A 10,700-nucleotide genomic window follows, 5' to 3' on the forward strand; every position below is an offset into this window, starting at 1 on the left:
AAATGAACAAGAAATTAGAGAAAACAAGGGTGGTCTAAAAAAAATTTCCATGACTGTATTGTACTTTTAACTCCACTACCTTTATTGACAGATTCAGATTACCAATACAAAATAAAATTATCATATCAATTAGACTTCATTTATCTGCATTAGGCTCAAAAAGATGGAGAAATATACTCTGCACATTGGATAATGCACCCATGAACATATATTTATTTTATCTAGTGTGTGTCTATAGTCTTTTATACGTTTTTCTGTCCAGCAACTTCATTTTTATCGTCTCTGCGTACCTGTGTAAACAACTTTATGGGCGACTGTGAATATATGATTCTGAGATGAGCCATTCTGCTGAATGGGTACTTTTCTTTTTGGTGCTTTAAATATATTTTGATACTAACTAAACTTTTGTTCTTTTACTTTACATGTATTTTCTGATCTGATTCGAGTACTTCTTTCACAGCAGAATGTAGCAGAGTATCGCATAAAAACTGTAGTAGAGTATAAAAGTATAAATTAGTATAAAACAGAAATATTCTGTAAAAAAATTCTATGTAAATACAGCACAGGAATAAATGTACTTCATTACTTTACACATCTGGACTCAACAAACAGAAGCACCTGCTGGATCCACTGTTTGCCTCACAGATAGACAGATCAACAGTCAGACACAAACTGCACTGCTGTGTTCTTATTCCTCTTCCCGCGATGCTGAGATTAAAACACAAAGAGCTCAATTAATCCACGAGCCCCCGAAGGCACCGCGGCTCTGTGCCCATGGCAGCCGACAAGCTATTTCCTGTCCCACCCTCCTGGCTTTACAGTGAACAGACCTCACTGTGGTGCGTCTGTGGCCAGCAGAGGAGAGCTCACCTCCCTCTGGTCACTCATGGGGCTTAAATCTCTCTACAGAGGCAGAACGGCTACCAGTAAAGGCTGATTTCTATAAAAGTGAGGACTCTAGAGAGAGAGCGGGTTTCCTGCATTTTGGGGTCAGATGCCAGTGGTACATGCATGAGTTTCAGTTATCTCCCACGGAAAGGAAACACCTCCTTCTCAACACATGTGAGGACCATTCCCGGCTGGTCCTCCCTCCTCTAAAAGGATGACAGGGAGTGGATCATAGTGGAGGGCTGCTCCCTCTACAGCAGCTACATCAGCTCCTCTGTCACGAACGCCGAGTGACCAACAAGCTCTCTCTGCTGCTTTGTCCAAATTACGGGATCTTATCTCAGTGTTGGCTGACACACCAGGTCCAAATTTGGATCTAAATTATTTGTTTTCCCAGCATTTTGCATTAGTCAAGCTGTGGAGCAGCTCTCATCCAGGACCAAGGTGAGTGATAACTTCTGATGTTTATCTTTTAATCTTTTTCTTCCAAGATATCCAATTTAATTCATGTAAACAAGCTTTTTTGCACTTAACAGAATCTTTCCTGCTGGATCTTTTTGCAGATTTTATAATTTTCTCCATTTTCAAAAGGATCTTTCCAAATATACTGCTGTTACTCTGCTGCCAGGCAATAAACAGGGCAACAAACTAGTTTATTAGTAGGGCCTGCACCATGTTCTTTACAGTACCGCAGACCATAAAATCATTTATAGGTGCAGTAGCTACAACGTGCCCAAAATCATTAACAGTTTGAATATAAATTTGAAGACAAAACCCAGTTTGTTTCATTTATTTGTATACTTAATTGAGTCCACTTTTATTCACGTTCTACTGCGCTACATGAAAGTATTTTGAAAGAAACTTGCTGTATGTGTGTGGACTACTGTAAAACAACATCTTATTTTCAATGGTTTCAGGTTTCATCTTTTGACTTAAATGGGATTATCTAAGCAGGAAGTGTGGGAGGGTTGAACGGGAGTGCATTTTATGGGGTTACATAAACAGCTACAGCTGCTGGGCTTTGAATGTGTATAGTTAAGACGAGAAGTTATTGGACTTGTCTGGAAATGTTAGGTGTTAAATGTGTCTGCCCGAGACTGCGGCGGCTGTATAAAACGGACATTTGTCTCCCTCTGGCATTTCTGTTGTGCTTCTAGCTCGGGCAACCTTCACCGCAAACAGCCCGCTTCAGGCTGTCATGAAGTTCTGTGGAGCTCTGCATAATAATATGTGTATTTTAGTGTTAATCTGCAAAAGTGAGACAACAGAAGAGGAGTGGGAGCGTGCTTCCTTGAGGTACAAAAAGTCAACTGTGGCACTGTAAAAAGTCTCAATGTTATCCTTTGTGTCTAGAATTTAGTAAAAATAATTCTAGAGAACAAGAAAAAGCCAATGAAAATCTGTCAGTAAAGCAAGATAATAGATAATAGAACTGCTTCCAAAAGGAATTAACTTGGAGCTTTAAACATGAAACAATAAGACAGGTCACGGCACTAAAATCAAGGAAATTCAAACTTGATTTAGTTTGAAACAAAACCTCAGGAAACACTCATACTGCACTAGCAAACAGAGTTGGATGGAAAGATCAATACCATTCTCTAAATGTGAAGCTACAGCCAACTACCTGTTAGCTTAGCTTAGCACAAAGACTGGGAGGGAAACAGCTCGTCTGGCTCTGTCCAGACGTAACAAAATCCATAAGAAAACACTTCTAAAGTTCACTACTTAACACGTTATATCGCGATTGTTTAATCCCTATAAAAACCAGAGTGTTAAAACAATATTTGGCACTCTTGTGTGGGGTTACATGCTGTAAAATTTCTTGGTCAGGAGTAACAGAGGAGGAACCAACTCAATCTTTTATAAGTCTCAAGTCTTTGCACTCAAGTCTTGAGTCAAAAAGACAAGTCCCAAAGTCGTAAACAAGTCATAATGCGCCCTTCATCAACAACAGAGAAATAATGCTTTAAATTGACAAAAATCATAACTTAACATAATTCAGCACTGTTTTTCACAGTTCAATTGAATTAGCCCTTTGCAATCTTCACCGCACCGAAATGTTTTTTTATTTATATTTTTTACCTCTTGACAGAGCCAATTTAGCTGTGTATCCCCATTTCCAGTCCAAGCTAAGCTAACTAACTGCTGGCTATAACTTCATATTAAGCGTAAAGAGAGAGTGGTATAAATCTTCTCAGCTAATTCTTCACAAGGAAGCGATTATATCCCAAAATGGCGACCTTTAAAAACTCAAATTACAGAGAATATGACAAGAATGTCATATCAGCAGCGTGATACAAGTGTGATAAACAGTCTGATCGGTGGGCATGTAGAAGTGATGGGTGTAAAGGCCGGTCTTTAATTAAAACAAACACTGTTTGACTTTACGCTAGCCGAACCAGAAACTTAATTGCCCACTTATGTTGTTAAGGTCTGGGGGCCACAAATTGAGGGTGCCGATGGAGTCATGCTCCTTCGGTCTGTGAGTTAAATGCCGAACAGAAGGCAGCGCTGGTCGAGACCCACCGGTTCCCATGAGTCAGCGGCCACCATAAGAGACTACCACTGTAATTGCCCCCTCTTAGAAAAAAGAAAAGAGAGCCCTTGAGAGTGCATCGGGTCTGCCAAGAGTCACCAGGATAAAGATCAGGGTGGGAGAGAGACTCAAGCCCCCAAATGGCAACGATTGGAGCAGGGCATGGTTTCGTTCTCCCTGGAGAGAAAGCACCAGAAAGAAAAACATTTGGCTCCCACGCACATTGTTGTTGTAATGACAGGGAATGTGAGGGGGTGGGAAATATCAGTCATCATGTTTACATCAAGCTTTAGTGTAACTGTGGGACCATCTGCGTGTTTTAGTTAGCAGCGGGGCTCTGTGGATGGCAAAGGTCCAGAGTGAAATATCTCAACAGCTACTGGATGGGTTACCAAGAGCATCAGATGTACTCTGAGATTAGTGATAATAAAATCTCAAAGTCTAAAAAGTGAAGCCAATGCGGAAGTGCCTTAAACCTGCATTCCTTCTCATGGCCAGCAGGGGGCAACTCTACGTGTTGCAGCTCTGTATAGAATTCTATGAGAAAACAGCCCTACTTGAAGGCTGGAGATCATGTTAACGCGTTAAACTAAGATGGTTAATGATATACATCAACATGTAAGTAGGCTTGGGCAGCATGAGGGTAAAGTAGGGTATTTAGAAATTAGATTTTTAGTACTGTTAAAAATAGAGACGCTCATTTAGTCTATTTAAAGTGGTAATCATGCTGTTTGTGTAATGCACAGCAGCCGCCACCAGAGGCCACTCTCTATGCAGCTTAGCAGAAAACCTGGCGCTTTACAGGATTTTATAAACTTAATTGACTCTGCCACTGTTCAGGTTTAATCCTGATGATAAAGGTGAGCCAGCCAATACGGACCAAGTTTCTTTTGGTACAATTTTTGTCATTTAAGTTTGCAAGTTTAATGGATTGCCTCTGAAGAACAACAGTAAGCCGCTCTGAGATGAGGCACGGCAAAGAGACGGGGGGATACATACTGTACACCCTGTAAATTCTCAGAAAGGTATGGCAGTATGAAACAACGGATACCACCCAAGCCTACAAAGCTTTTTGTTGGGTCTGTTTTTCCAAGTAGTGTACAATAAATCAACATATTTTTATACTTAAAGGAAATCAGACAATACGTGTCAGTAAAACTGTCAACCGAGTCTTCTAAACACACATCAGAATGTTTTTTCCAAAGATTTAATGGTTATTTTTTGCTTGCTGAGATTTTTCCACCATACTTGTTTTTAATTTTCTGCAGCTGTGAGCAGCTCCCTCCATTGTGCATTGCATTGTGGGATAAGAGTGTGCATCAGCAGCACACACAAAGCGTGCAGACTGACTTATGAGTACACTCATTTTCATCACTGCAGTATGAACACACTGATCACCCGTATCAAAAACCTGCTTATATTTAGTCTATAGTGGGAGTTTGAACAATTATTGCGTCGTTCATAGATATGACTTCATCATAAGGCTTTGTAAACATTTCTAACTAATGGCTTTATTAATAATATTACACTAATGCTTAATAGATCAGTAATAAGATATCAATAAGAACAATTTTTGGGTTGCCAGGTCATGACAAATTTGTGGTTTTGTCTCTTTCAGTTTAAATATTTAAATATTTGCTTCGTCTTTTTAGATACTAATTCTGTTAATCTAGAAGACGGTTACAACAGTGACAGACCAATATAAACCCTTCATTATATATATATACTTTTTTGGTAATAACATTTTGTTAATAGCTGGAGTTTCCCTGTGAAATCTGCCATGTGACTTGTTTTCTGTGGGAAAAAAGAAGCCGGAAAAGAGCCTCCTCAGGCACTGATGTCATAAATATAAACATTCCCATCAGACACAGAGGGCCTCATGTTGCCATCCGCACCGCAGGCTGAGTGTAAAACACTTACGAGGAACACAATGTCCTTGTCGACTGACCTCTGACCTCAGGTTTAGATCACAGGAAAGATGGGTGGGGAACATTTTGTTTGACTTGTTCATTACCCCCCTAGTGGGTTTAAAAGGGACACTCTATTATATACATTAAATCAGACTGAAACATTGTTGCATTTGCTAACTGATTGTGTTCCTCTGTGATAGGATCTATTGCTGGTGTTGGAGCTCAGTGTGGAACAGAAAGTCCTGGTGAGATGATAGATATCTGAACACATATTGAACCAGGATGGAGCCTGTTAAAAGAGACATGGAGCTGCTCAGTAACAGCATGGCGACCTACGCTCACATCAAAGGTAAAAACCTCCATGTGTCCATAACTGTTCTCAGCCTGGGGCTCGAGGCTCCATCAGTGAGTCACAGCATAAATCTATGAGGTCATAAAATGATTACCGGCATAGGGCAGACACAAAGAGACAGACAATCACACTCTCATTCACACCTACGGGCAATGTTAGAGTTACTAATTAAACCTAAGCTGCATGTCTTTGGACTGTGGGAGGAAGTTGGATCACCCAAAGAGAACCCACGCTGCAACCTCCACACAGAAGAGCCGCAAGTCGGATTCAAACCTGCAACTAGTGTTTCTAGCTAAATACTGTATAGTTTTACTCAGGCTCTGTGGTGGAAGGACAAAATGTATTGAAATTGTATTTCAATATCAATTCAGCTTACTACCATGTGCTACAATGACAAGTAGCTCAGTCACAAAGTTAATTTACTTGTTCATAAACATGATTTCTGCCTGATGTACGTCAGATAAACAATTTGTTGTTAAATACAATTGCAAAGTACTCTTAGGAAAACAAACAACACAATAATATGTATAAATAATAATGCCAAATAGCAGAAACGTATGTATATAATGTGTATAGAATGTATGTATGAGTCTTTTTTATATTCTAACGCCTGGATTCCACTGGATGCGTAACGGCTGCAGATCCGCTGCGTAATGAGTCCGACAACGCAGGGCCATCCGACAGCCCTCGCAACACTTGCGCAGAGCTTCTATTTTTGTCGGACGACGGAGCACAACGCATAAATTCAGCACAGAGCAGATCGTTCGGGACAGGAAGTCTTGCACATACACAAAATAAAACACCGGTATATTTTCAAAATAAAATACCTCAGGTTCGCTAACGAGGTCGGCCGGCTCGTTAACAAGCCGGCCGACCTCGTTAGCGCTCGTTAAGACGGAGTCGCTGGATTTGTCTCCAGTCATTAACGAGGAGATGTTGATTATCTTCCAGTTATATCAATTGATTAGGCGTGAATTCGCGAGATCTCGTGCATCCTCGGGACTCTGCTGTCCGCAACAGCTCCGACACAGACGGATCCGGTGGGTGTTGACGGACTGCGTAGATACGCAGCCGTTGCGGACAGACCCCTGTCGGAGTCCTTACGCATCCAGTGGAATCCAGGCGTTATGCTTATTCTGTTCTTATATCTATGTGTCTGTATCTTGAGCTGCTGTGACATCTAAATTTCCCCACTGCGGGATAAGTAAAGTCATATCTAGCTATCTATCTATCTATCTATTTTCAATTTCAATTCAATTCAATTCAATTGGCTTTATTGGCATGACGTAACAATGTATATATTGCCAAAGCAAGCATCAGAAAAAAAGATAACAAGATAAGGAAAGCAATATTTACAATAAATTATTATAATTCTGTTATTCATTTTAAAAGAAAATCTAATAACAATAAAAGAAAGCAATATTTACAATCATTGAACAATATTTATAATCAATATATAATTCATACAATCTAACTATCCCAGCAAAAATAAATAAATAAATAAATAAATAAAAACAAAACAACCAACAGCTGTGTGTCACTAGCTGTCCCTCAGTGTGTGACAGGCAGAAACATAGACTGCTGCTAATCTACAGCTCTATCTATCTAATCTATCTATCTATCTATCTATCTATCTATCTATCTATCTATCTATCTATCTATCTATCTATCTATCTATCTATCTATCTATCTAACAACAACAGCAACAACAACTATAAGTCCCATGATCCCACGCTACTTCACATTGTCATCAAAGTGTGTTTTGATTGAGAGCACCCTAGTGGAAGAAATCATATACTCTGTGTTTAGGTACAGTACTTGAGTAAATGTACTTACTGTTGCATCTCTGCCCTCACAGCCAATCCAGAGAGCTTCGCCCTCTACTTCATGATGGGCGTGTGTTTCGGCCTGCTCATGGCTCTGTGCCTCATGGTGGCCGCCATCGCCTGCAGGACTCGCCGCCACATCAAACCTCCCCCTTCCCCCGAGAGGAGGCAGCTGAAGGAGTCTAGCGAGGAAGAGGACGATGAGGAGGACAGCATTGCAGAGGAAGACGGGGAGGAGGCGGAGATCCCTAAAGTGACAGTAGGGCCCATGAGCGATCGCAGCAGCCCGTCTAATGGGACTCTGAGGAGCGTGAACGTGTTCGCATCGGCCGAGGAACTGGAGAAGGCTCGACGTCTGGAGGAGAGAGAACGAATCGTCAGAGAGATCTGGAGGAATGGACAGCCGGACATCCTGGTCACAGGGACGGGGACGATTGGACGAGTTCATTACCACTAACAGACACTTTGACTGTGCCCTTCATTTCCACCTCACTGACTGAAAAGGGCGGGACAGACAAATCAAGACATTTAGATTTGTGTGGTGACCCACAGTGTTCAATATGAAAATAAGAGACTGCAACAAAATTATTTGGGTGGTGAGGAGGACTGAACTTTATGGTTCACCAAAGCCCTCCCAATGGTCATTAATGTTTGAACCCTTCTCTTGTTTCACCTGTTAAAACATGTACACCATTTTAAATCGTGATATCTATTGTGTACCATCAATGTACACATTAATAAACACTGATACAGAGACAAAAAAAGTCTAATTAAATTCTAATTAAGGACAACAATAAAACTTTAAAAAAAACAACAACCCACCATCCTCCTTGACTGCCCTTTTTCGTACAGTCCATAAATAACAAAATTAAAAAATCTGAAATAAGTAATGGCATAAATAAATACACAAAAAATACAAGATATTATCGATATATTCACAAACAAAACCTGTTTGTCCTGATTGAAAATAATTCAGTCTTACAGCATTGTAAAATAAGAGAACTTGGAGAAAATGAATAAATGTAAAAACATATTTAAATAAAACTACTGTGAAAAACTTCAATAGATAAACTCTCTGGATGAGAAAATATTGCATATATAAATCTAAAATTCAATAAAAAAAATAAAACAACGATTCAGTTTCAATTTCAGCGTTACATTTTTGTCTGTATTTAGTATTTATGATTATATGGGGTACATACATTTTGTATTATATTGCTTGTGATAGAAAACAGACTTTTGTATGTAGCATATTTAGCTTCTTCTGTATTTTACCATATCTTTGCATTGTGAATAATTAAAAGTTAAACCACTTTTTAAGCAGCAACAACTGGGCATGTATTTATTAACGGATGTGCCAGTGTCCATTTTGTTTGGCAAACTATATGTTCATTTGCTTCCTTGCCGATAAATAAATGAGAAAAACATGACACTCAAATGTTTGGATGCTTAAGTTGTAGCTACTAGCTGGAGCCCAGAGACAGTTAGTTAAATTAGCTTAGCACAAACACTGGAAACGGGTAGAGACAGTTAGTCTAGTTCTGTCCGAAAGAAAAATTACCTACCAAGGATACTAAATATTGAAATAAATAAATAATGAAAGATCAGACTGATATTTTATATTTTCTTCTAAATAGAACAACTTCCGGAAGTAACCGGTCCCGCCCAAGAAATAGTCTGACCCCAAACCACTGATAAACATTCTTTGTTTCTGGCTTCTCAAATGTGAATATTTTCTGATTTGTTTCGTCACATGTGATAGTACACTAATCTTTTGTAGTTCCTTGTTAAAGTAATCTTTTATAGTATCGTTGGCACCACCGATTGTAAAAAATATAATAAAAAAAATAAAAAATAAATAAATAACACAACGGTAACGGTAGTAGTCCTTACCTTGACGTTGACTGGCAACCGGGGTAGACTCCAAGAAGTAGCCGGTCGCGTCCAAGAAGTAGTCTGACCCTGATATTTTGTTTCAACTTCGTCTGATTCGACCTTCTCAATTGTGAATATTCGCTGATTTATTTTGTCTTATGTTAAATTAAATTGAATTGTTCTTAAAGTTGCTTAAATTTGTCTGACCAACAGTTAAAAAACATTCAATTTCTAATGTTATAAAAGAGAAAAACAGCAAATTTTATTAATTCATTAAAAAAATTTTTTTTTGTTAAATACACATTTTTACTTGAACCAAATATTTAATTTGATAATTTATTTAACCAATTTGTGATCACAGCCAAACGTTTTAATTTTCTTTGTCGAAATTCTTGCGAAACAAATTTGAAAGACATTTTCTCAATCATTCAAACTAAAATTCAGTTCATACTAAAAATATGTTCAAATAATATTTTGTTAAAAATGTGATTCATTTTCTGTTAATCAACTAATCATTAAATATGCATTTGATCATTTAAAAAAATATATACATTTTTGATGATCTGGAAAACTGTCATTGGCATTTAACTTTTTTCTTTCTTTCCTTTTAAATGAAAAACATCATCCGTATATAAATCTGAAAGTTAAATGGTTGCAGCCCTGGTGTTAAACTGCTCCCACAGAGTCAGAGTCTTCCCACAGAAGCCCTCCAGTCTTTTTCCCAGCCACTAAATTGGCTTGTGTCTCTGACCCCCATCACTTCCTGTGTTTCCCTTTCCACAATTCCCAGTTCCCTCCCTCCCAGTTTCTGCTCCAACACTGCAGCTCTCTCTGCTGAAGACATGTCTGTATCGAGGCTATGAATGAGCCATTCACCTCAGCCGTACTGTAGATATTACCAATGCAGAGCTTCCCAGAGTGGATCCAAGCGATGTCACAGGAGACGGTCTATTTTCTGTTGGCTGGGTTTTCCTCCTCTGTGCATGAAAAGACTCACTATGTTACAACTGCAGCAGCTTGTGTCCGTTAACTAACACTGAATGGAGATTGTTGTAGGATTCATGAGAAAACAACTCTCAATACTGACAAAATGAGACACTCATGACCTGATGGTGATGAGTGTCTCATTCTGGGACAAATTCACACTTCCTCACAGCTAATAAATGTTCATTTAACATTCTTTTGCCACCTCAATTCTTTATCAGATTTGTTTATCAAGATGATTTTGAATTGATGACGTTTCAGACACCCAATGTTGAACATCACCTCATATAACTATATAGTAGACTGAGTAGCCAAAATACAGAAAAATA

The 10,700-nt window shown here is 39.0% G+C and overlaps 1 protein-coding gene across 1 annotated transcript; it reads left to right on the forward strand.

Moving 5' to 3' along the window:
• Positions 1 to 999: 999 nt before the first annotated feature.
• On the forward strand, positions 1,000 to 9,474 carry eva1bb (eva-1 homolog Bb (C. elegans)). Its single transcript, XM_059349144.1, has 3 exons — positions 1,000 to 1,332; positions 5,535 to 5,683; positions 7,545 to 9,474. Exons 2-3 carry the CDS (start codon positions 5,617 to 5,619, stop codon positions 7,967 to 7,969), a joined length of 492 nt encoding a protein of 163 aa, XP_059205127.1. The 5' UTR covers positions 1,000 to 1,332; positions 5,535 to 5,616; the 3' UTR covers positions 7,970 to 9,474.
• The last annotated feature ends 1,226 nt before the right edge of the window (positions 9,475 to 10,700 follow it).

This window comes from Centropristis striata, chromosome 14 (assembly GCF_030273125.1).
Source record: "Centropristis striata isolate RG_2023a ecotype Rhode Island chromosome 14, C.striata_1.0, whole genome shotgun sequence".
In the NCBI taxonomy this organism is placed as follows: Eukaryota; Metazoa; Chordata; class Actinopteri; order Perciformes; family Serranidae; genus Centropristis; species Centropristis striata.